The 26,575-nt window shown below is 41.0% G+C and overlaps 1 protein-coding gene across 4 annotated transcripts; it reads left to right on the forward strand.

Annotated features, from left to right (window-relative positions):
• LOC143039948 (uncharacterized) lies at positions 1-26,126 on the forward strand. 4 transcript variants are annotated; one of them, XM_076210418.1, is made up of 9 exons: positions 1-157; positions 5,859-5,988; positions 6,816-6,992; positions 9,222-9,386; positions 9,675-9,837; positions 14,203-14,381; positions 15,052-15,207; positions 20,896-21,135; positions 23,141-26,126. In XM_076210418.1, exons 2-9 carry the CDS (start codon positions 5,863-5,865, stop codon positions 24,785-24,787), a joined length of 2,853 nt encoding a protein of 950 aa, XP_076066533.1. In that variant the 5' UTR covers positions 1-157; positions 5,859-5,862; the 3' UTR covers positions 24,788-26,126. The 4 variants fall into 4 exon arrangements, with proteins under 4 accessions (XP_076066533.1, XP_076066534.1, XP_076066536.1 ...); XM_076210419.1 differs by having other exon boundaries at positions 55-152; XM_076210421.1 differs by lacking the exon at positions 1-157 and adding an exon at positions 329-349.
• The last annotated feature ends 449 nt before the right edge of the window (positions 26,127-26,575 follow it).

The raw sequence follows: 26,575 nt of genomic DNA on the forward strand, positions 1-26,575 counted from the left end.
ATTGTCATATAAAATACACATTTTTCTTCATGATATGTGGCAATATCGTACAACTACATCATCAAGCCCGCCACTGAATCGCCATCTTTGCCTATCGAAGCAAAGATATTTCAATCAACATATTTTCATTGTTATGGGCGACTAGAAGATAAGTAAGGTAAAAGCATGTTTCATTTTGTATTTTCATGTATCAGAAAGCTATTTATCTCAAAGAAATAACTTTGTGGCTATATATGAAGTACAGCAAATCTAAGGATGAAACCTTGTTTAACGGGCTTCAGTTGGTATTCCTGTTTAAGAAGGGCTGCTGGCAACTGCACCGATAAATTGTAGTGCAGGGCTACCTTAAGTAATTAATGGCAATGCACATGAACAACGTTGATACCATCACTATGCTGGCTTAATGCTGTACGCATGTGATATTGTGAAATTATATCGTATGGTTAACTTTTGTCTATAAGGCGGTTATGCCACACCTACAGAAGGCTACTAGGCTTGGAATACGTGACAGACTTGACTGCTGATATGATTTCTCTTGCTACCGTATGAGGACGAACTAAATACACTACACAGTATCCTGAGTATGTCGTTGACACCATGATCCAGCAGCCTGACTCGTTTACTATCAATAATGTAATTACAATTTAAACTACCTCAGAATATTCTGCATTCCATTTTTCGCCTAAAATTACTGGCTGAATATTACTGCATATAACATTATTTACATTTAGTATGATTATTTACCCAGTTGGATCACAATCGTTCCAAAGTCTGAAAGTGGTAGCGATTTCAGAGGGGGTGAACTTCTGAGTGGTTGCTCCATTCCATTAGTTTAGCCTTGAGTTAAGCACATTGGTGACACTGAATGACAAACTACATACCAAGAATTTTTCCCCCTTATATGGGAGGTAGCCAAGTCAAAAGAACACACTCACTCCTACCCATTCCCCTTCCATTTCCCTCTCATCTTAGCCCTGACCTACTGTCTAGGTCAGAAGCAATTCAGCAAGACACAGCACATCCACAGCAGGGCCACTTCACAAGCACAGTGACCCCACCCTCCGTAACCCCTCATACGGAAATTAGAGAAGATGAGGAGAAATCCCTACAGGCTACATCAAAATATCATCCATACCCAACCATTCTCAATTCACCCCTGTCTCCTGCCTTTGGAAATGGGTTCATGCTATCTGGCAAATCCTACTAAAAACCCAAAGCTCAAGTGTGTGATTGTGTTAACTACTTCTTGACTAAGGTTGTTCCAATTGTTGGTCATGTGCGCCATAAAAACAGTTTCATGGACATGGGAACCCTTAACTTGATAGCTCTGCTTACAAGTCAAATTCTTGCGTGCAGCATCGGATACCTAATGTACGATGCATCATACTTCTCACATTATAAAATATGAAGTCACTGCTGTATTACTCATTTCCTTTCTCTCTCAGTACTAATAAGCACAGAAAACATGATCAAACCAGTTCACAGAATTTGGGGGACACTCATGCAACTACAACTACAAAATAAACAACACAACATACACTCTATAAAGGATTTGTGGGAAAACCCAGTTTCAGCTGTGGCCTTCCTTGGGGAGACGGGACTGCTCGGACAGACAGTCTAGGGAACGACAACAACAACAACTACAACTACAAAATAAATATAATCAAGATGCTTATGTCGGCATCCTTGTATACCCGCTCCGCCTCATGATACCTATAGAGGCATCATCGTATTGAAGAGGTTGTTGTTGTTGTCGTTCCCTAGACTGTCCAAGCAGTCCCGTCTCCCCAAGGAATGCCATGGCCGGAATGGGGTTTTCCCACAAATCCTTTATAGAGTGTATGTTGTGTTGTTTGCATGTGTGATTGTGTATAATGCAGTCTTCCATTATGTGTTGAATAGTATGGGGTGAAGTGTTACATCCTGGGCAGTTGTCCACAATGCAGTCATCCAGCCTCCTCTGGTAGCTTAGGAGGGCTGGGTGGTGGCTGCACCTCCATCTGGCCAGGTGGACTCTATCCTTTCAGGGGAGAGAGGATTCTGAGGGCACATCGCACGTCTGGCAGCATTAGCTGCCCGAAGTGCGATGTTGCGTCATAATAATTGCATTATAGAAAATAAAGTCACTGCTCAATCGCTCGTTTTCTTTCACCCGTGAATTTTGATAACCATAGAAAATATGATGAAGCCAGTTTAGAGAGAATGAGGGTCACACAGGTATGACTACAATAAATATAATCAAGACGCCGACGTCGGTATCATCACGTACCCACTTGCTCCTCATGACGCCTACGTAGGCGTCACCGTATGGAAGTGGTTAATGAAGCAGTGAGTGATATGATTATGAATGTGTTTCAAGAGGCTGGTATTTAGTGGTTGTGGAGGAAGAGAAGAGAGTATTTGTGTGATATAGGTATTTGGGTGTTTTTTTTTTTTTATGTTTCTTGGTGTGTGTGGGTGTTCTGCTATGTAGTGTAGTGGGTGTACTGTGTTTGTGGAGGCTGCAGCAATTGTTTGTGTGGCTCTCATGTCAAGGCGATCCTTGACTGAGGACTTTCATTTCATGGTGTGAATGGTCTGTAGATGTTGTGTTTGTGCAACCTGTAATTGTCTTTAGGGCTTTGTTTTGTATGGTCTGAAGGGTGTTGAGGTGTGTCTTACTGAGATTAGGTGCCAGTGCAGGACTCACATGATTCATCACTGAGCGTATGTACATACATACATATACCAAAGGCTTTTTCCCCCTACACAGGGGGGGTAGCCAAAAAGAAAAAGGCATAGAAACCACTCCCACCCATTCTATTTCCCATATATTCCACTCCCCTCCACCCTCCTCCCTCCCTCTTATCTTGGCACCTCCTGGATGACAGGTCATCCCTGCACCCTGTCCACTGCCCTAGGTCAGAAGCAGTGATGCAAGACACAGCACATCCACAGTAAGGCCGCTTCATAAATTCGGCGACCCCCCTCTCTGTTCTCCCATGCAGAAAAGGGGAAGACGGAGAAATCCCTCCGGGCTGCGTAATTTTTTTTTTTTTTTCCCTCGTACATACTTCCTCACCCCCCATCCCCCCCCACCCACTCCCCCTCATGCATCACAGCATTATCTATACACAATCCCTCTCCATTCACCCCTATCTTCTGTCCTCTCCCATCCCTCCTCCACAGACGTTCCTCTCCTCATTCTGAGTAAAGGCTGAGCGTATGTATTGTTTGTATATTGTAGTAGTAGTTTCTTTGTTTTGTCTAAATGTTGTTCCAGTGATTGATTTAAGTGTGTTAAGTCTAGGTGTGCATTTACTTTTTATGTTTATGATGTGTTGTTTGAATGACATGGATGTATCGTATGTTACACCAAGAATTTTCGGTGTGTGTGTGTGGTATTAGTCTTGTTGATATATAGATGAGGTATGTATTTGTGTTCTTTTATCTAGTTGATGAGAAGTGTTGCTGTAGATTTGACTGGGGCCATTTTGAGTCTGTTTGTAATAAACCATGTGTTGAGTGTGTCAAGGTATGGCTGTATTATTTCTGCAGCTTTGTCTGTGTTACATTGTGTGCATGTAATTGTTATGTCGTCTGCGTAGGAAGAGATTTCTATTTCTGAGGTGTCTGATGTGGGTATACAGTAAACCCTCGATATAACAGACAATATGGGGGCAGGGGTCTGTCGTTATATATGAGGATCCATTATATTCAATGGAAATACCAGACAGATCTGTTATATCCCGAAGTTTGTCCAGTATTAGAAATTAGCAGGATTAGAAATTACAGTAAACCCTCAATATAATGGATGATATGGGGCAAGTACCACAATTCTATTGAAGAGGTTAACAGTGGTGGGTCATGTCAGGAAGTACTTTGAAGGATTAGCATCCATGATGTTATGGACTCACTCAGCCAGAGTATATGGCATTGTTGTTATATATATAGGAGGACCAAATTTCAAATCAGTCACTTGTGCTCCCTGTCTTGCTGTATAGCTGTGAGACATGGACATTGAATGCTGACTTCAAGAGATGTTTCAATGTCTTTGGCACTAAATGCCTTTGGAGAATCATGGGGCATTACTGGAATGACTTGATATCAAACCAGAGACCATACTGTGAGACTCAGTCTAGGCCAGTTACCAACATAATTTGTGAATGTCAGCTTTAGCTATATGAGCATGTGTCATGTTTCCCTGATGTTGATCCTACTCACAAGGTTGTCTCCACTAGAGACAACCCTCATAGACGAAGGGGATACCCACAGAATTCATGGCTAGGGCAAGTTGATTGAACCTATCAAGAGTTGTTTGGAGTAGGAAGGAAGAGTGGCTGCATGGGAGGTTAGTTGGAGAGACTGTGGGGACTGTTGCCAGCCTGTATTTACCTAGTTGTATTTTACGGGACGAGAGCTATGCTTGTAGTGACCTGTTTTCGTATCTCTCCACATCCAGTTTGTTCTTAAAATCATGTATAATTCTGGCATTCACCGTTTCTGTGTTCAGTTTGTTCCAGACATCGATCACTCTATGTGGGAAGCTTTTTTTTTCTTTTTTTTCTTTTTTTCTCTTCTTTCTTTCTTTCTTTCTTTCTCCTCCAGGTCTCTTCTGTAACTCTCTTTCTCTAGTTTCTTTTCATGTCCTCTTGTTTCTCTTCTGTCCCACTTTAATAGGTCGTCTCTATCGAAAACTTCCATCCCTTTCATAATTCTGAAAATGGTCAACAAATCGCCTCTTTCCCTTCTCTGTTCTAGTGTTGGCAACTATAATTTCTCCAATCTTTGTTCATATGTCAGATTTGACAGTGTGGGTGCCATTTTTGTCACTGCTCTTTGGATTCTTTCTAATTTTCTTATGTTCTTTTTTGTGCTAGGTGCCCACATTGATACTGCATATTCTAATTTGAGTGAAGCATCATGCTCCCTGATTTGTTGGTTGTGCTTATCTATTTTTATAACCACCATTTTCTTGAGAGTGGGATGACTATTGAAGTCCTCTGAAATAGTTATTGCTAGTATGAATTACCTTCTTCATGGAGTGTTAGATTAGATTAAGCATCTTGCCACAAAAAAGTACTACACAACCAAGATCAGTTGCATAAAACAGAATATAAGTATCTCTTGGTAATGATGATACTAACATGCTTTAAGTTGGACTGACAGGAAACCCACACCCTCACAGTAACTAGCAATAGTTGGGCTTTGCTGTGGAGGTGCATTTTGTTGCATTGCTTCTGACTCAGCTATTGGGGCCAAGATAAAAAGGAAAATAAATGGAATGTGGAATGGGGGAAGGGTGGGTGTATTACTTTGCTGGCCGTCTCCCTATATATAAGGAGGAAGAGACCATTTGGTATCTGAATGTATGCATTTTTTATCACAATATAGATTCAAGAATGGGATAACATAAATTGGATGATTGTATCCATGCAAAACACATTCACACTCAGATTACAAAACAAGCTCATCAAAAGACTCAAACTCCCCAGACATCATCCCGACAGGAAAATAAGAAACTCCTAAGAGAAGCAAGAACCATATTAGCATACTTGTATTCAGGTCACCATCCAGCACTAAGCACCAACACATAATTAGCCTAGCTATAAAAAGAAACTGCCCCAGATGTAATCATTATACAGGGAACGCTGAACACCTCATCTTACATTGCCTTACCTGAACCATACTCAGAGAACAACACAATAATATATCCATGGGTGACTTATGGTCCAGTGTAGTGGTTGTTGTTGATTACTTTGGAATCATGAGCCTCCTGCTAGAGAGACCTGAGGTAACAGATTGATTTATTGATTTTATCAATATATGTGATTTATTGTAACCACAAGCAAATTTATATGATTTACTGAACACATCAGCAACATGGAGGACTTGACGCTGGAGTATAGTGCCGAGGACATGGACGGTGCCGAGGGACAAATGATTACCATGGTAGATGCTCACAGCCTTCAAAATGCAGCACAGGCCTTAGTTCTCCAAGCTCATCAGGTTTGTTGTTCATTTGTGAAGCTTTTTTATTTCATGTTATTTTAATCCTTTATGGAAATAAAATTTCACAGTTTAACAAAATTGTCCAGTCATAACCAGGTAAAAAAAATCTATAAAGTTGTACTGTTTTAGTCTGATACAGAACTGTGGTTATTTTTTTTTATCTTGATCTTTATATTCAATAACTACATTTATCAAAGACCATTGAAATAGTAAAAAAAAAATATATGTTAATCATTACACATATGTATATACATTTAGGTAACTCCTATCTTTCTTTCTACCTCCTGCTCACATGAATGGTGCTACCATTCTCCCTCATTTAATTTATTTTATACTTGATACCATTAAGTACATTCCTTTACACTTTTTTCTTGTTTTGTCTACTCGTTATTTCTAGATGTCTATTAACATGTCAGACCACACATCCCTGGAGTATAGAACCCATCTGAATCAACATGAGCCACCTGCTGGTGGTGGTTTAATAAAATAGACATCAAAAGAACCTTCTCCCCACAAAAAAATCTTCAGAACCTATCAGTATCCTCGCTGCCATCTGGAGGTGCAGTCCTAAGGGGCTGGTACTTTGACTCAAGATCTTTATCAACTTCATATATTTTTCTCCCTACCTTTTCACATAAGGAGAGCTAAAAACTGGTGACTGTTCCTTTGTTCCTCATCCTACAAGGTGGTAACATGGAAATAGTTTGCAGATTTTAGCAATATACTTTCAGTCTTTAGTTTTAGCCCCTTCATTATTTTAATCTTCCCCATGTAATAACTTGAACATGTTCCTACTTTTATTAATTAGATTATTTTCATCACAGTTGCAAGACACAGGTGGACAATTGTCCATACCCCATCCAAATGACACTGATCAGCAACAACGTTCACAAGAGCAAGAGCATATCTTCACAGCTAAATTTTCGGCACCGCACTGTCTGGTTTGCAATGCTAAGCTGGGAGTGTCTGCCAGAGGAGCTATTGACATCTTCTCAGATAAGGTAATGAACAAAGTGGCATGATAAGTCATGAACATGTTTGAGAGCAAAGAGATCTCTCAAATTCTCTCACTTATTCTTTCTCTCCCTGTATTATCCCCCCCTCTCTCTCTCTCTCTCTCTCTCTCTCTCTCTCTCTCTCTCTCTCTCTCTCTCTCTCTCTCTCTCTCTCTCTCTCTCTCTCTCTCTCTCTCTCTCTCTCTCTCTCTCTCTCTCTCTCTCTCTCTCTCTCTCTCTCTCTCTCTCTCTCTCTCTCTCTCTCTCTCTCTCTCTCTCTCTCTCTCTCTCTCTCTCTCTCTCTCTCTCTCTCTCTCTCTCTCTCATGAAAAGGGAAAAAGGCCTTTCAGAATGCATATATTCATTATTAAAATTTGTAAAGATCAATGATGGATAACTGCATGTTGTGATCCTATAAGATGGACAGCAAAGGTGTCCATCTGCTTTTAAGAGCAGTCAGGAGTTTTTGTAAGAGTAATAGAGCTTGTGTTAGAATCAGAAATGGAGAGAGTGAGTGGTTTCAGGTAAAGGTGGGACTCCACCAGGGATGTGGTATGTCGCCTTGGCTGTTCAATTTATACATGCATGGGGTGGTGCAGGAAGTAAATACAAGGGTAATGGGTTGGGGATTGGAGATAGTTAAAGAAAATGGAGAAAAGTGGGAGATAGCCAGTTGTTGTTTGCTGACATAAAGAAAATTGAGAAAAGTGGGAGATAAGCTAGTTGTTGTTTGTTGACGACACTACACTTATGGCAGGATCAGAGGAGGGACTGAGGAAGTTAGTGACAGAGTTTGGGAAGGTGTGCAAAAGAAGGAAGTTGAAGATAAATGTGGGTAAAAATAAGGTGATGAGATGTACAAGGGGAGAAAGTGGCAGCAGACTGGAAGTGAGTATTAAGGGAGAGAGACTGGAGGAAGTGGATAGTTTTAGATACTTGGGTGCGAATGTGGCAGGAAAGGGAGGACTGGAGGTGGAGGTAGAATATAGATTGAGAGGAGCTATTAAATGCCTTGGGGAATTAAAAAGTGTAATGAGAAATAGACATTTGGGAATGGATCGTAAGAGGAGATTGTATGAAGGAATGATTGTGCTGACAGCACTGTACAGGGCAGAAACATGGAACATAAGAGAGGAAGAGAGAAGGAGTTTGAATGTGTTTGAGATGAGGTGCCTGAGAAATATGATAGGGGTTACTAGGCTGGATAGAGTGAGAAATGAGGAGATGAAGAGGAGAACAGGGGTGGAAAGGGAGTTGGGAGATAGGGTTGATGAAAGAGCACTGGGATGGTTTGGACACATGGAAAGAATGAGTGAAGAAAGATTAATAAAAGAGGCATGGAAGGCAGAGGTAGAAGGGGTGAACATGAGGGGGCAACCAAGGATGAGATGGATGGATGGGGTAAAAGGGGCATTGGGAAAGAGGGAAATGTCTGTTGAGGAAGGATGGGAGAAGACAGAAGATAGGGGTGAATGGAGAATGGTTGTGTATGGATGATGCTGTGATGCATGAAAGGGAGTGGGTGGGGGATGGAGGGGTGAGGGAGTATGTGTGAAAAATAAATTGACACAGCCCTAAGGGATTTCTCCTTGTCTCCTTCATTTCTGCATGAGGGGATGGAGAGGGGGGTTGCCAATTTAATGAAACAGCCTTACCATGGATATGCTGTGTCTTGCAACACTGCTTCTGACCCAGGGCAGTGGGTGAGATGCAGGGATGACCCATCATCCAGGAGGAGCCAAGATAAGAGGGAGGGAAAGGGGTAGATGGGAGTGGAGAATGTTGGAGATGGAATGGGTGGGAGTGGATTTTATGCCTTTGTTTTTTTTGGCTACCTCCCTTGTATGGGGGAAAAGCCTTTGGTATATGTATGTTTGTCAACCTTCTCATTTTCATCAAAAGGTGCAGCCCTAAGACTTGTTGAGGCTCAGTCTCCAGACTGGGCCAGAGATCTCTCTGTCTCTCAACTTCAACCGTATATCCTTTTCATACACGGAGAGTTGACAACCAGCAACTATTCCCTTCTACTACTTTCACCCAATGACCAAAAAACAGTCCCACAAAATACAACTCAAACAACTGTCCAAAGTTTCTTCTCAGCAAGATATATCAGATGGCCCAAGCACCATTACCATTCTTTGCTGGGCTCCACTTAATGAAACTCAAAGCAGCAATTATTATCATTAAAACTGATAGTTTACATATATTATGAAAATGTTGTCATGTTTATTGCAGGTGAAAACCACTCATAGGCAGATGCATGTTCATTCTGTCCTTGGCAACCTCCTTAATCAGGACCTGTCCTCAGATGCAGTGCATTCTGGCATCCTTTGCAAAAAATGCTTCCGGCTTCTTGATGATATAGACAGTTTAGAGGGGCAGTTGGTGTGCATGAAACAGGTGAGTTGTTCTGATATTATTGCACATTGAGATATGAAGTAGTTCAAGATTATAGTGCAACTTCAAGTCAAATATATATATATATATATATGGAGTGGTTGATAAATTGTATAATCCATGTTCAGGTTAAAGTTTATATAGAATGGATAAACCAAAATGAGGTGATGAGGTGCAATCTTTGCATAGATTGATCAGGAAGGAGTGAGAGGGACACAAGCTAGAATTGAAGGGGATGGGATTTTTTCCTCTCCTGTGCCCAATTTTAACTCCAGAATATTACATTTGCAGGAACTCACCAATAAGTATATGCGAACACTTGCAATTGTTAAAGATACTGGTAACCTAGAAATCACAAGCCATGATGGTACTTCCTTGGAGGAAGATGCACTCAATTTAGAAGCAACTTCATTAACCAAAGGAGACAAAGAATTTAAAGTGTACATGAATTCAGGTGAGTTGCTTAATAATCATTCACTTTATTCTGTATTTTTACCTCTACTTTTGTAACATTCCTGAATTTGAAGAAAGTATCTGACATTTGACCAAATAAAATCTTTGGAGTGAGTCATTATAATGTAAAAGTTAGAAGGCTAGTGTCTTTTTTTTTTTTCTCTCTTCTTCTTTTCTTTTCTTTTCTTTCTTTCTTTCTTTCTTTCTTTCTTTCTTTCTAATTAGTCTCAAGAACTAATTGATCTCTCAATCAGTACATCACCTCAGGTCTCTCTTGCAGAAGACCTTTGGCCTCCAGGTAACTGGCTATGGCCACCAGTTTGGCCTCCAAACCAATCAGTGAGGAGATTTTTATTGTTGTCTAGATAGGATGAGAGAAGTACAGTGTAGAATCAGGTGGTTAGTGCCTTCTTTGTTATTGTTGTTGTTGTTGTTGTTCCCTAGACTGTCTGGCCTAGCAGTCCAGTCTCCCTGAGGAACATTACAGTTGGAGTGGGATTTTCCCACAAATCCTTTGTAGTGTATAATGTGTTGTTGCCCTGCGTGATTGTCTACAGTGCAGTCTTCCATAACATGTTGTATAGTATGGGGTAAAGTTCTGTATCCTGGACAGTAGCTTAGAAGTGCTGGATGGTGGCCATACTGTAGTCTGGCCAGGTGAACTCTGTCCTTTCAGGGGAGAGAGAGTTAAGAGGGATGGATATTATAGGGTCTGGCATACAGCAATGTATTGTCTCTCAGTTTGTTGATGGAGCAGTGAGTGATATGGTTATGAATATGCATATGGAGCTGTCTGGTGGTTGTGGAGGAAGAGAATAGAGTATTTGTGTGTTATATAGGTATTTTGGTGTTGTTTTGATGTTTCTTGGTATGGGTGTTTTGCTATGTAGTGTAGTGGGTTTGCTGTGTTTGTGGAGGCTGTAGCAAGTGTTGTGTGCCTCTCATGTCAGAGTGATCCTTGACTTTGAGGACTTTCATTTCTTGGTGTAAATGGTATGTAGGTGTTGTATTTGTGCATCCTGTGATTGTCATTAGGGCTTTGTTTTGTATGGTTTGTAAGGTGTTGTGGTGTTTTAGTGAGATTAAGGGCCCATGTGGGACTCGCATAATTCATCACTGAATGTATGTATTGTTTGTATACTGTAGAAATATTTTCTTATTACAGTATACAGTGTAAATGCTTAGTTGTATATGGGGCATATGGAGTCTGTACATGCATACATATACCAAAGGCTTTTTCCCCCTACATGGCGGGTAGCCAAAAAGAAAAAGGCATAGAAACCACTCCCACCCATTCCATTTCCTATATATTCCACTCCCCTCCACCCCCCTCCCTCCCTCTAATCTTGGCACCTCCAAGATGACAGGTCATCCCTGCATCCTGTGCACTGCCCTGGGTCAGAAGCAGTGACGCAAGACACAGCACATCCACAGCAAGGCTGCTTCATAAATTCGGTGACCCCCCCATGCAAAAAAGAAGACAGGGAGAAATCCCTTTGGGCTGCGTCAAATTTTTTTCTCATACATACTTCCTCACCCCCCATCCCCCACCCACGCCCCCTCATGCATCACCGCATCATCTATACACAACCCCTCTCCATTCAACCCTATCTTCTGTCCTCTCCCGTCCTTCCTCCACAGACATTTCTCTCTTTTGTAATGCCCCTTTCACCCCATCCATCCATCTCATCCTAGGACGCCCACTTGTATTCACTCCTTCCACCTCTGCCTTCCACACTTCTTTTACTAATCTTTCTTCACTCATTCTTTCCATGTGTCCAAACCATCCCAATATATAATTAGTCTGTAGGCAGGCCTGAAAGTAGTCATGCCAGTGTGGGTTTTACTCCTCTTGTGGGTGGTTTCTCAGTTGGGTTGATGTCTGGAGGAGTATGGTGAGATATGAAGTTGAAAGGCTATCTTGGAGTGGTTGTTCTATAATCCAGCTGTGTATGTATGTGTTATGGGGTTCTAAGGATAGATTATTGTAGATGTTTGGGTAGTATGTTGCTGTGGTTATTTTTTCATTACATTCAGTGAGCTGTACTAATGTCTGTCCCCCCCCTCAGTGCCTTCCCTCCTGCACCTAGTTATAGACATAAAAACAAACCCAGCTTCATACACATCATCATAGCTTATCACGCCAGACAGACAGCCATTCAAGTGTTCTTTGGTTAATTTTGACCAGGTCAATGTTGTCTAAATTGGTTGAAAGCGGGCACGAGCTTAGGACATGGTCAATGTTCTGTTCAGTTTCTCCGCACTCGCAGGATGGGTTGGTTTTGAGGCCCCATTTAACCAGATTGTCTCCAGTTCTGGCGACTCTGGATCTTGCTCTATTTAGTGTGGACCATTTGCGTCTTGGTAGCAGTGCCCCATCTGAGAGCTCATACACATGTCCTACATGCATGAAACATTTTGATTTCAACACACATCAAATGGAACACATGCTACATATATATTCACCTCACATGCATTGCACTTGCCAAAACAAACATACATACATACATATACCAAGGGCTTTTTCCCATTTACAAGGGAGGTGGCCAGAGTCAAATGGCATAATTCTACTCCTACCCATTTCATCCTCCACCCCCTCCACTCCCATTCACCACCCCTCCTCCCTCATTTCCTCTTTTCTTGGCTCCTCCTGGGTGATGGGTCATCCCTGCATCTTGCCCATTGCCCCATGTCAGAAGCAATGCAGCAAGACACAGCACATCCATAGCAAGGCCGCTTCATTTAATCGGCAACCCTCTCTCTCTGTCCCCTCATGCAAACACATTGAAGACTGGTAGAAATCTCTTCAGGCTGCATCAGCATATCATCACACATAACCACTCCCAAAACCCCCCCATCCCCCATCCACTCCCTTCCATTCATCACAGCAACATCCATACACAACCATTCTCCACTCACCCATAACTTCTGTCTTCTCCCTTCCTTCCTCAACAGACATCCCCCTTTTCTCAAGATCCCTTTATCCCATCCAACCATTTCATCTTTGGTCTCCCCCTCCTGTTCACTCCATCCACCTCTGCCTTCCACTCTTCTTTTACTAATCTTTCATCACTCATTCTTTCCATGTGTCCAAACCATCCCAATATTCTTTCATCAACCTTATTTTCCAACTCCTTTTCCAACCCCATTCTCCTCCTCACCTCCTCATTTCTCATTCTATCCAACCTTGTAACCCCTACCCATATTTCGTAGACATTTCATCTCAAACACATTTAAACTCTTATGTTCCATGATTCTGCCCTATATAGTGCTGTCGGCACAATCACCCTTTCATACAGTCTCCTCTTATCATCCATTCCCAAATGTCTATTTCTCATTACACTTTTTAATCCACCAAGGCATTTACTTGCTTCTCTCAATCTACAACCAACCTCCACCTCCACTTCTCCCTTTCCTGGCACATGCAACCCCAAGTATCTAAAGCTATCCATTTCATCCAGCCTCTCTCCTTTAATACTCATTTCCTAATTGCTGCCATCCTTTCCCCTTGAACATCTCATTACCTTACTTTGACCCACATTTACCTTCAAGTTTTTCCTCTAGCACACCTTCCCAAACTCCATCACTAACTTCCTTAATCCCTCCTCAAAAACACAAAGCCTAGACAAACAAATTCATAAAAAGTTGAAGCTGCAGTGACCACACAGCACATACATGCAAAAACACTCCAACAATAGAGCACACTAAACATGATACAAATAAACACCAACAGTATAACAAGGACACAGAACTATTTCAATTCCTGCATAAACACAACACACACATAGCACTAATACAGGAAAATAGACATAATCCACAGTACCTACATTCAATGAATACACAACAGCTAGGGAAGGCAACACTTAGCTCAAAGATGGACTCATAATAGCAGTACACAACAGCATACCTCCTGCACCATACAACACATTCATACAAAAATATATTCACACTTGGTCACAAGATAAGCACTTCAAGTACAATCACCAAATATCTCACTCTATCAAACCCATCAAGATATTAGCCCCACAGAAAAATCACAAAAGAAGCAAGAATCAAGTTTGCATGTTTATGTTCAGGTCACTGTACAGCAAAGCACTACCAACACAGAATAGACCTAGCCACAGAAACAAACTGCCCCAGATGCAACCATCACACAGAAAACATTGAACACCTCATCTTTTACTGCCCCATCCAGACCGTACCCAGACAACACTGCAAGATTTCTTTCTTTCTAGTCTGTCTGCTAGCAGTTTCAAATTACATGGAAGCCATAAGTCTCCTGCAAAAGTGACTGGGGCAATAGATTGATTGATTCACAAAGTACTAACTAGTTGCCACTAAAATTATATATATTTTCCACATTCAGGTCACCAGCGAAGTCGTCGGGGCAGAGGTAGAGGTCGTCCACCAATCATCAAGACAGAGGTCAAGACAGAACATGATGTCTTGGCTGGTTCAAGCCATGATGAGATCATTGCTGGTTTGGAAGCAGTACATTCTCCTGAACCTGTGCATCAAACAGAAGAACACACACTTGGACATCAGGTGATTATATCTGTATATTGTTACACTGGTACTTTTTTTTGTGTTCTGATTTCCCCCTCTCTTTTTTCTTTCTTTTTCTTGTATTGGAAAGCTTCATATACCATAGTAATGTAGTATATAACAGTAATGGGTCACACCAGGAAGGCCTTCAGAGGATTAGCATTATATATGGTGTTATGGATTATCTTAGCCAAAGTATATGGCATTGTCAATTTTTATGCAGGACTAAGATCCAAATATTTAAGTCTCTTGTACCCCTGTCTTCTGTATGGCTGGAATGCATAGCCATTGAATGCTGACTTGAATAGTCATCTCAAAATCTTTGGCACTATGTGGCTTTTAAGAATCATGGGCTATCATTAGAATGATTATATATCAAACTAGAGACTCAGTCTAGGTCTGTTGCCAGCATCAGTACCTCAATACAAGAATTATTATTATTACTATCTTCTATCATCTAACACTACTACTACTACTACCACTACTACTATTACTATTACTATTACTATATTTACTACATTGGCTACCTCCCTTGGAAGGGGGAAAAAGCCTTGGTATATGTATGTATGTATGTACATTTACTACTATTACTATATTTACTACTATTACTACATTTACTACTATTACTACATTTACTACTACTACTACTACATTTACTACATTGTTTCAGATGTTGACCACTAGTGAACATGATGAAGTGTTGGATCACCAGAGTGAAATCATTGTCCAGGAGGGCATTATTGATGATGGGAGTCTACAAGGCACAGTAGAAGATGTCATGGAGGTAGATAACCTTGATTTAGGAGTGGATGAGGAAGAGACACAGGTAAGAGAAAGAAAACGGGAAAGAATGTAAAGATAATGGAAATAAAGGTATTAAAAGAAGATGTTTGGAATAGCATAGTAATGAAGTTCATTGTTATAGGCTTCATATTTTTTATTGATAAGGGGGGAGTTTGTAACATTAAACTAGATCATCATCAGTATTGGTTGCCTAAAAGAGGGTAGAGTGCCAGAGGACTGGAGGGTTGCCTGTATAGTTCTGCTTTACAAGGGGAAAGGGGACAAGTGTGAATGTAGTAGTTTCAGAGAGATCTGTTTGTTGAGTGTATTTGGGAAGGCTTATGGGAGGGTTTTGATTGAGAGGATTAAGAGAGGAACAGAAGGAGTAATTGGTGAGGAACAGTGTGGGCTTCGGAAAGGTAGGGGTTGCATGAATCATGTTTTTGTGGTAAGACAGATATGTGAGAAAGGTCTAGGGAAAAGTAAGGATGTTTTTTGGGCCTTTATGGATTTGGAAAAGGCTTATGACAGGGTAGACAGAAGGTATTGCAGATATGTGGGATAAAAAGAAAGCTGTTAAGAGCAGTCAAGAGTTTTTATGAGAGTAGTAGAGCTTGTGTTAGAATCAGAAATAGAGAGAGCAAGTGGTTTGAGGTAATGGTGGGACTTCACCAGGGATGTGTCATGTCACCATGACTGTTCAATTTATACATGGGTGTGGTGGTGCAAAAAGTGAATATAAGGTTAATGGGCCAGAAATTGGATGTAGTTAAAGAAAATTGAGAAAAATGGGAAATGGGAAATAAGCCAGTTGTTGTCTGCTGACAACACTGCACTTGTAGCAGGACCAGAGGAGGGATTAAGGAAGTTAGTGACAAAGTTTGGGAAAGTGTGCCAAAAAAAGAAGTTGAAGATAAAATGTGGGTAAAATAAGGCGATGAGATGTACAAGGAGAGAAGATGGCAGCAAATGAGAAGTGAGTACTAAGGGAGATAGACTGGAGGAAATCTATTTCTCATTAAACTTTTTAATCCCCCAAGACGTTTACTTAAGGGGGTACGCGACACCTGGGGTGGTGAATTTGGTCAAGATATGGCATTTTTCAAAACTGTGTTCAAAATGTTCGTATACCATTTAGAAATAAATCCCGACAAATAATTTTCCAGCCGCGCGCAATTTAAAGGTCTTGGGTGAGGTTTAAAGGGACAGAGTTAAAGGCGCAACCCACACTAGAGAGAGGCGTGCCATTTAGGACCTTCAGGCGCATCGAATAACGTTGAAATTTGATTGAATTTACACTCGCCCAGTGCTTCAATGGCCAGTACGATGGTGGAGGGGAAGGGAGGAAGGTGGAGGGAGAAGTTTTGCCAACTTTGAGCGAAGCTAAGCGTCAGTTACCGGCTAGCTCTGAAAGGAAAATTGCGTATGTCTCATGAGCTCTCATTGCAATCTATTACTTTAGCTAGTACATATTACTCTTGAGTACAGTCATCATGGGTAGCAAAAAGAACAAAAGAACATCTGCAATGACAAAAAACAGCAGTTAAAGATGGCAAGCAGTCAAAGACGACTAGCCAAGACCTCACCACCTCTCACTCCACCACCGCCCTCACCTGCACCTCTGTTACAGTGACAGAGGTAAAGGACAACATTAGACTAAACAATTCAAAGAGGAAGATTAAATCCAAAGAAGAAAGCAAGAGGAAAAAGATCAAGGCTATACAGGAAGAAGAGAGAAAGAAGAGAGAAGAAGGGACATCATATGATGCTAGAGGGGGTGCCCTACCAACATAGATTGGTGAGGGGAATCTGATGAGGAAAGAGAAGGCGCCCACTGCTGGAAAATAAACCTCTTTCCAATGATTTAGATACCCTGAAGACCCCCAGCAGTGAGGTTTCATATGAAGAAACTGCCAAAGGTGCAAAAAAGCAAATTATATGATGGTGTCGTCTGTGCGTCGTCACTACTGTGATATACTTATACTTTAGTTTTTCAGTATTTAAAGTACTTATAATTAAAATATGTTGATGATTTTTACTGTACTTACTCATTATATAATAAGAATTAAGCCATGAAAAAATCAGTCAAATTGGTGAAACTATAAGCAAGGTACAGATATATTTATATTTCAAGTTGCCATAGCTCCATTCGATATTTTTTACTTTTTTTTTAAATCATAAAAAATCTAAAATACATCAGATTTAGGTGAAACTTACAGGGAATATTACTTTTAGTAACTGCTAGGGCCGATTGTTCGAATATTTTGAATAGGATGAAAGAGTTCGGAGTAATAATGGAAACAAGACCAAAAAAAAAAAAAATACACGATTTTTGCTGGACATTAAAATTGAAATGCCTGTATGCAAAAGTATAAAGGAAATTGTTCAATTACTCAATGACCAGCCCTAGGTGTGCCTACTGACTAATCATAGCCAAAATATAAAACAAATTGGTCCACGTATTATGGTGCTGTGCACTTTTAAATGTTGCTACTGGTATACGTACATGTGTACATACATCATTCTGTTTCACCTAAAATGTAGGCAACATGGATACCTATTTACCTGAGAAGTTTCAGCTCTTTACTCTAAATAGTTTAGAAAATTACCTCCAGGTGTCGCGTACCCCCTTAAGAAGAAAATGGAGATGGTTAAAGAAATTGAGAGAAGTGAGTAAATGCCTTGGTGGATTAAAAAGTGTAATGGGGAATAGAAATTTGGGAATGGATGCTAAGAGGAGATTGTATGAAGGAGTAATTGTGCCAACAGCACTGTATGGAGCAGAAACATGGAACATAAGAGAGGAAGAGAGAAGGAGCTTGAATGTGTTTGAGATGAAGTGTCTGAGAAGTATGATGGGGGTTACTAGGCTAGATAGAGTGAGAAATGAGGAGGTGAGGAGGAGAACAGGGGTGGAAAGGGAGTTGGGAGATAGGGTTGATGAAAGAGTATTAGGATGGTTTGGACACATGGAAAGAATGAGTGAAGAAAGACTAGTAAAGGAGGTATGGAAGGCAGATGTGGAGGGAGTGAACATGAGGGGACGTCCTAGGATGAGATGGATGGATGGGGTGAAGGGGGCTTTGGGGAAGAGGGGAATGTCTGTTGAGGAAGGATGGGAGAGGACAGAAGACAGGGGTGAATGGAGAATGGTTTTATATGGAAGATGTTGTGATGCATGAGATGGAATGGACGGGGGGATGGGGGGTGAGGTAGTAGTGTGTGAGCAAAATTTTGATGCAGCCCGAAGGGATTTCTCCCCGTCCTCTCCTTTATATGGGGGGATGGAAAGGGGGGGTCGCCGATTTAATGAAGCGGCCTTGCTGTGGATGTGCTGCGTCTTGTGACACTGCTTCTGACCCAGGGCAGTGGACAGGGTGCAGGGATGACCCGTCATCTAGGAGGTGCTAAGATGGGAGGGAGGGTGGAGGGGTGTGGAGTGTTTTCAGGGATGGAATGGGTGGGAATGATTTTATGCCTTTTCCTTTTTGGCTACCTCCCTAGTAAGGGGGAAAAAGCCTTGGTATATGTATGTAAGACGTTTACTTGCTTCTCTTAATCTACATTCTACCTCCACCCTTCCCTTTCATGCCGCATTTGCCCCCAAGTATTTAAAGCTATCCACTTTCTTCAATCTTTCTCCCTTAATACTCACTTCCAATTTGCAGCCATCCTCTCTCCTTGTACATCTCATCACTTTACTTTTACCCACATTTATCTTCAACTTCCTTCTTTCACATACCTTACCATACTCTGTTACTAACTTTCTTAATTCCACCTCTGATCCTGCTATAAGCGCAGTGTCATTAGCAAACAATAACTGGCTTATCTCCCATTTTCCATTTTTCTCCATTTACTTGAACCATCTCCAATCCCCAGCCCATTACTCTTGCATTTACCTCTTGCACCACCCCATCCATGTATTAATTGAACAGCCATGGTGACATGACACATCCCTGATGAAGTCCCACCTTTACCTCAAATCACTCGCTCACTCCATTTCCAATTCTAACACGGGCTCTACCACTCTAATAAAAACTCTTGACTGCCCTTAACAGCTTTCCTCCTACCTTGTATATCTGTAATACCTCCCACTGTCTTGCTGTCTACCCTGTCATAAGCCTTTTCCAAATTCATAAAGGCCCAAAAAACATCCTTACCTTTCCCAAAAGCTTTCTCACATACCTGCCTTACCACAAAAGTCTGATCCATGTGACTCCTACCTTTTCTAAACCCACACTGTTCCTCACCAATTACTCCCTCTGTTCCTCTGTTAATCCTCTCAATCAAAACCTTCCCATAAGCCTTCCCATCTACACTTAACAAACAGATCCCTCTGACACTACTACAATCACACTTTCCCCTTTTCCCTTATAAAGCAGAACTATACGTGCACTCCTCCAGTCCTCCAGCACTCTACCCTCTATTAGACAAACAGTAAACAACCTCACCAGCCAGTCCACCATCACTGTACTTTCCTTTTTTAGACACTCTTCATGGCACCCTTCTAACCCAGGTGCCTTACCTGCTCTCATCATTTTGGTAACTGTTTTGACGTCATCATTTCTTATTTTCGTCATTCATCACTGTCATTTTCTTAGTGCTTCCCACTGCAACTACCTTTCCCCCTGTCCTCATTCACATTTAACCACTCCATGAAGTACTCTTCCCATCTTCCTCTTACTGTTGTCTCTTCCATCATCATCTCTCTATCTGCACCTTTTACCTTTTCTTCTCTACTTGATTCACCTCCTCTTCCTCTCTTAATTTCCTTCCAAAACATCTTTTTATTACTTTCAGTATTTTCTGTCATACTTTTACCCCATTTCACATCTGCTCTCCTTTTAGCCTCCTTTATCTTATGCTTTACTTCTCTTCTCTTTTCTTTGTACCTGTCAAGAGTTCACAAACAGATTCCTCAATTTATAAGGTCTACAGTATTATTATTTTCTTACCAGTTTAAACAAAGTCCATCACAATGTTGTCTGCCCAAGACCTGGGCTTAAACAATTCTGCACTAACCCCCTTGAGACCCAGTTTATGCCCAGTTTGATCATATCAGTCAAATATGCTTAGGACCAGCCCTGGTGACTGATTAATTTCCCATGTCAGTCCATTATCACCCACCAATTCCAAGTGTCTACCTAGTACTCTTGCATTTACCTAATTTACCACCCCACCCTTGTACATGTTGAACACCCATGGTGACATCATATACCCCTATTGCAGCTCCTTATTAATTTTTCTTTTATATTGTGCTCCATAATTATGAAATGTTTTATATACACCAAGCACTGTTAATATATCAAGGTTTTGGATGTCTTCATCATTCTAAAGAGCAAGAGTATAGAGCAAAATTTTACAATTTCACCTGTTAATGGTGTGGATTCATCAGTGTTAGAGTAAATATATGAAACTGTCTCATTTTATATATACCAAGGGCTTTTTCCCCCCTTACAAGAGAGGTAGCCAAAGTCAAAAGGCATAATTCCACTCACACCCATTTCATTCCACCCACTCCACTCCCATTCACCACCCCTCCCTCCTTTCCTCTTTTCTTGGCTCCTCGTGGATGACTGGTCATCCCTGCATTTTGCCCATTGCCTTGGGTCAGAAGCAATACACATATACAATCATTCTAAAGTCTGAAGAAAAAAAGTAAGAGATCTAAAACATTTCCAGTCTCTTTTAAAGGATTATCATCCTGTATTAATTCTTATTAATACTTCAGGTTCATGCAGAGCGTGGATATGAGTGTGAGGTTTGCACTGAGCGCCACAGCACCAAAGAAGCTCTCATGGCCCATCTTCGTCAACACATTGAGTCCGGAGAGAAACCCTTCGGTTGCGACTTCTGCCACCGCAAATATGCACTCCCCAGACAACTGAAAGAGCACATTAGACATCACATGAACAAATCTTTCGCTTGCACTCAGTGTCCAAAGCGCTACAGGTCTGATAATGCATTGCAGGTAAGTAGTAGGAAAATATGGTGCATTAGAAAGAGATGAAAGTAGAACATGTTTGAGATGTGTATTGAAAGAGAACAGATAATAGTGAATACCATACTTAGAAGAATAAGGAGACAGATGAGGGGACAGAGAGTGGAGGTCGTTGATTAAGTGAAGTGGTCATGCTGTGGATGTACTGTGTCTTGCTGTATTGTTTCTGATCTGGGCAGTGGGATGGGAGACCAGACTGACCCTTCATCCATTAGGAGTTAAGATGAAAAGGAAATGAGTGGCAGATAGGAATGGAATGAGTGGGAGTGGTTGTGTGCCTTGGCTGGCTACCTCCCTTATAAGGGGGAGAGGCCCTTGGTATAGTTGTAGATAGAAAACTGAGGTATGTGGTGAAAAAGAGTGTATGTTTTAATGAGAATGTATTAGTGTACAAAAATGTCATGTGAAATGAGAACAGGCTGGAACTGAAAGAAGGGGATACCTTTCTGATAGTAGAATGAAGTGGTGGGTGGGGAAAGAGGTGTGCCTAAATGCAGTTTTTTTCAAAGAACAATGATTATTGTTGCCTTAGGTTTCTATATACACCAAGGTCTTCTTCACCCTTATAAGGGAGGTAGCCAGGTCAAAGGTGTGCACCCACCCCAACCCATTCCATTCCCATCCACCACCCTTGCTTCTCTCTTATCTTAGTTCCTCATGGATGAAGGGTCATCCCTGTCTTGGATTTCATCAATTGGAAACCTGCAGCTTCCTGCTGCAGGTTTACCCCCTATGTAAGGGGAAAAAAAAGCCTTTGGTATATGTATGTATGGAAACCTGCAGCTTCCACAGTGGTTGGCAATAGTCCTTGGAATCTCCCATAGATCTCTTTAAGGAATATAAAGACATTTTGGAAGGAAGTAAAAATAATGTGAAGAGTTGAACAGAGAGATTGATTGGGGAGGAGGCGTATGGGTTTAGGAGAGGAAGAGGGTATGTAAATCAAGTTTATATAGCAAGACAAGTATATGAGAAGTATTCAGCAAAAGCTAAGGATGCTTTTTGTGTTTTCGTGAACTTGGAAAAGGCATATGATAGGGGTGCCTTTATTTTCTCTGAGCATTGTACAAAGGTATGGAATTAATAGAAGTCTGTTGAAGGCAGAAAGAAAAAAAACATGAGTAGTAGGGCATGTGTGAGTGTCAGGAATAGAGAAAGTGGATGGTTTGAGGTGAATGTAGGACTGCATCAGGGTTGTGTGTGTGTGTGTAGGCCTATGTATAGATGGTATGATCAGTTATCAATCAGTTGGTATGTATTGCCCTACATCTTTCTTGCAGGAGGCCTGTAGCCACCAGGAAGCTGATCACAGCCATTAGTTCAATCCATATGTCACTCAGTAAGAGATTTTGTGGTGCTAACTCTAAGGTGTGAGAGTTGGGCAGTGTAGTATGAGGTATTCTTAGGGTGGCAAGGGAAGGAAATGCAAGTGCTAGACAGATTTGGGATAGGCAGGTAAAAACAAAATAGAATCTAAGATGAATTAGTTATTATATGCTGATAACACTGGGTTTGTGGCTGATTCCAAGGAGAGACTGAAGTAATTGGTGACTAAGTTTGGAAGAATATGCACAAATTTCACAAGACACATGAGAATCACAAATATGCAGAGTCCACTAGGAAGAGGAAAAACACATGGAGACTGAGGGCTTTTGTGATATATTCACATTAATGTGAATATATCACGAAAGTGCTTGGACTCCGTGTGTTTTACCTCTTCCTAGTGGACTCTGCATATTTGGAAGAGTATATGAGAGAAGAAAGTTATGAGTGAATATTGGTAAAACAAAGTGATGAGATGTACAAGTAATGATGATTACAGGTTAAATGTAAGTGTAAAGGGTGAGAGGTTTGAGGAAGTAGAATTTTCAGTATCTGGAGAAGTTAGGTTTTGTATATGTTGGACATGTGTATAGACCACATTATTTATTACCTCATCTGTCATTCCTAATACTTATTTACTTTATGTGAACAGGAACACTACAATACCCACACTGGTCACCGCCCCTACCGATGTGATCAATGTGACAAGAGCTTTACCTCGAAGTATACATTGAAGACTCACTTAAAAACTCATGGTGTCAGGCAACGGCCACATAAGTGTAAGTTATGTGGCAAGAGTTTCCTATCTACTCATCACCTAACTGAACATATGCAAGTGCATCAAGGCAAGAAAAACTTCATTTGCGAGACTTGTGGGAAAGCCTTTGCCACTCAGAGGAGTTTAGATCTCCATGTAGTATCCCACACTGGGATCAAGAACTTTGCTTGTAGTATTTGTAATAAGCAGTTTGCAAGAAAGGGGGAAGTGGAAGATCATGAAAGGATTCACACAGGAGAGAAACCTTTCCAATGTGAAATATGCGGAGCAACGTTCACACAACGTAGCAATTTGCAGACTCACAAGCGATCCACCCATTACGAAGATAAACGCTACCCATGTAGCCTTTGCAATAAGGCATTCAAACGACGAAGGCTGCTGGACTACCATATGATGAGTGTGCACACAGGAGAACGACCATGGAAGTGCCAGTACTGCAGTGCGGGATTTGTGTATCCGGAACACTTTAAGAAGCATTTACGCATACACACAGGCGAGAAGCCATACACATGCGAGATTTGTGGCAAAGCCTTCAACTCCAGAGACAACCGCAATGCGCACAAATTCATCCATTCTGACAAGAAACCATATGAATGCACTCTTTGTGGAGCCGGATTTATGCGCAAGCCAATGCTCGCTTCTCACCTGCAACAGCATGGACATACTGAAAACCTAGAACAATACACTAAAGTTAACCCACCAAGTGTCATTCCCAATGATAATGTGGTCGAGAATACACCAAGTCCTGTGGCTGCCACAGTAAGATCTGTCAAACTCGATGAGGACCATGCAACTCTAGAGCAAACTTTGGATAGTCCTGTACAATTGGTTAGAAGTGGGGTTAGGGGAGATGAAGAAACTGTACAAGTTGTAACCCGCCCTGTACATATAATAGAAGCAGATGATCTTCATCGTTACATTATTCATACAGGCACTGGGGATCGAAGTGAAGGGGGAGTTGGACACATTCTAGCTTCACTTCAAGGCCAGGTTGTTGAGGTCCGTGCAGATGAGATTGACCGCTACACAGAACTGACCTCCGATCAAGTAGCACAGGTATCCCAGGTTGTAAGTGCTCAGACACCTGGGAGTAATATTCAACAAGTTACAGTAGCTGGAGACTTGCGGCCTTTTGCAATCCAACTAGAGCCTGGAGGACGTGAAATAACACTTCAAGCTGCCAACCCTGCAACCTCAAGAGAATTGTCACAAGTGGGTGTGACACAGACTACTGTTGGAACAATCACTAGCAGGGAAATTACAATACCATCAGGAACACAGGGACAGACTACAGTTCTTGTAAGTGGACGCAATGTGCAATATGAAACTGCAGGGGTCAGTAATGGAGGGTCAAGTAGTGGAAGTAGTGCTAGTACTCTGAGGAAAGCTTTAACTGATCGGGAAGAGATACGTCCTACCACCTCACAGGTACTGAGTCAGGTGTCAGACACACGGACAGCACGTGCATGGACACAAGCAGGCCTTACCACCTCTGCAAGTAGCTTTATCAGCAGTGATTAATGCTGAGCCTTTTATCATTGACCTCATGAGTACAAGTGTATGGTACTTCCCACAATCACCATAACCACAATACAAAACCATTTATTGAACACAAACTTAGTATCAGTATCCTTTTCTTTTCTTTTTCTCTCTCTCTCTCCTTAGAGTGTATCCTCTTACATTTCTTGTATAACCACAGCAATTATATTTTGTACTATTACACTGGCACTTGCATACTACTCCAACCAGAATTGGAACCACATTCTTTTATGCAATGCAAAAAATATTTTTTTGATTGCCTTCATTGTAAAATCTGAAACCTGTAACTTGTCTAATCTTAGCACAGCACCTAAGAAAATTGTCACATACCCACTTTAACCAACACACCAGGGTACTTCTGACAGCATCAGGCTCCTCTCCAGCACCAGCTTATCGTAGCATTATACAATCGGAGTAGTTCTTGTCTCCCCATCCTCCTTGATCATTTGTCAAGTGGTGCAGTTGAGGGGAACATGTGCATGCGTACCAAGCCACAAACTGCTGCTTGTGTTGATGCTACCAGCCAAGAAGCACCATTCCATTCTATATATCATTTTTAAGTGCACTTCACTATGCAACATGTTTCCCCATATCAACTCCACTGATTACCTTATTTGACTACACATCACATGTTTTGTCTACGCCCATTTACGATGCACAATTATGACTGAAACTTTTAACCTGGGTAAAATTATTTATATCTTAATACATGGATACATGTATGAACAAGTGTTTGTTGCTTGTTCACAAAGAGAATGCATGGAATTGTTGATTTTTTTTTAACGCGTGTTTATTATGTGTTGATTTTCTAATGAAGTCTAGAGATTTCACCATTTGTGTCTTAAATATTATGTACAATAAAGTCCCTCAGTTGATTTTAAATCCTTTAGTTAATATAAAGCCCTTTATTAGTGGTTAAATGAAGTTAGTTTGCTTATAACTGAACATGCATGTTGCAGATGTACTGCAATTTAATATTCAAATATTGATTTCCAGAGGCCTGGGACTTAAAGACAAAGTGATATAAGTGGTGTAATATGTGCTATGAAAGGGGTATAAAGAGTGCTACTGCCAAGGTACAAGTAATATGTTCTAGTACATAGGTGTCTAAATGGCTTAGAAGTCCTGGAATGGTGAATTTCCCTACACAGGACAAAACTATGAACACAAAAAATTATGAAGTTTCAGGTTTTCATATTTAGGGCTGTTGTGAGGTAATTCAGTACAGAGGCGTTGTTACAATCCCCTATGTTCTAGTGTGCGAAGAAGAACCTACACTGATATGAATAGGATATTTTTACAATAAATTATTCTGAATAAAGTGATTTTCATTTAATCCAGCATCAGGAGAGTATGGTTTTGTACAGATATCTACACTACCCACATTTACCGAACACTGCAGTCAAGGAAGACAACACTCAACACAAAGGTGGCTGAATAACACAATTACACAACAACATACATTTCTCCAATGAAACATGAAAAGATCACTAACAGACTCCATAACAGAAATAATCACATTTTAATTGCAGTTAAAGAAAACAAATTAAACATCACAAACATCTACATACCACTTTCTTCATCAGCCCCTCAAATCCAACATCTCAACTTTGATAAACCACATATTGACAGGTGATACAAAAGCACACCACACAATTTAGCTAAAATACAAACAATACACCAAAGAGGAAACAAACCACTAAAACTACTCACTAATCCAAACATAAACTCCAGTAAACATCCTGAGCACAACCATTAAGTAACTTTTCC

The sequence above is a fragment of the Oratosquilla oratoria genome, chromosome 27 (genome assembly GCF_046742065.1).
Source record: "Oratosquilla oratoria isolate Oo_2021 chromosome 27, ASM4674206v1, whole genome shotgun sequence".
NCBI lineage: Eukaryota > Metazoa > Arthropoda > Malacostraca > Stomatopoda > Squillidae > Oratosquilla > Oratosquilla oratoria.

What these genes read in the sequence shown, in the direction of transcription:
- LOC143039948 (XM_076210418.1), top strand. Translation starts at nt 5,863, where the DNA reads ATGGAGGACTTGACGCTGGAGTATAGTGCCGAGGACATGGACGGTGCC. An exon ending in AGTTGGTGTGCATGAAACAG is followed by an intron (nt 9,387 to 9,674) that starts GTGAGTTGTTCT and finishes TTACATTTGCAG; the next exon opens with GAACTCACCAATAAGTATAT. An exon ending in TGGATGAGGAAGAGACACAG is followed by an intron (nt 15,208 to 20,895) that starts GTAAGAGAAAGA and finishes TTAATACTTCAG; the next exon opens with GTTCATGCAGAGCGTGGATA.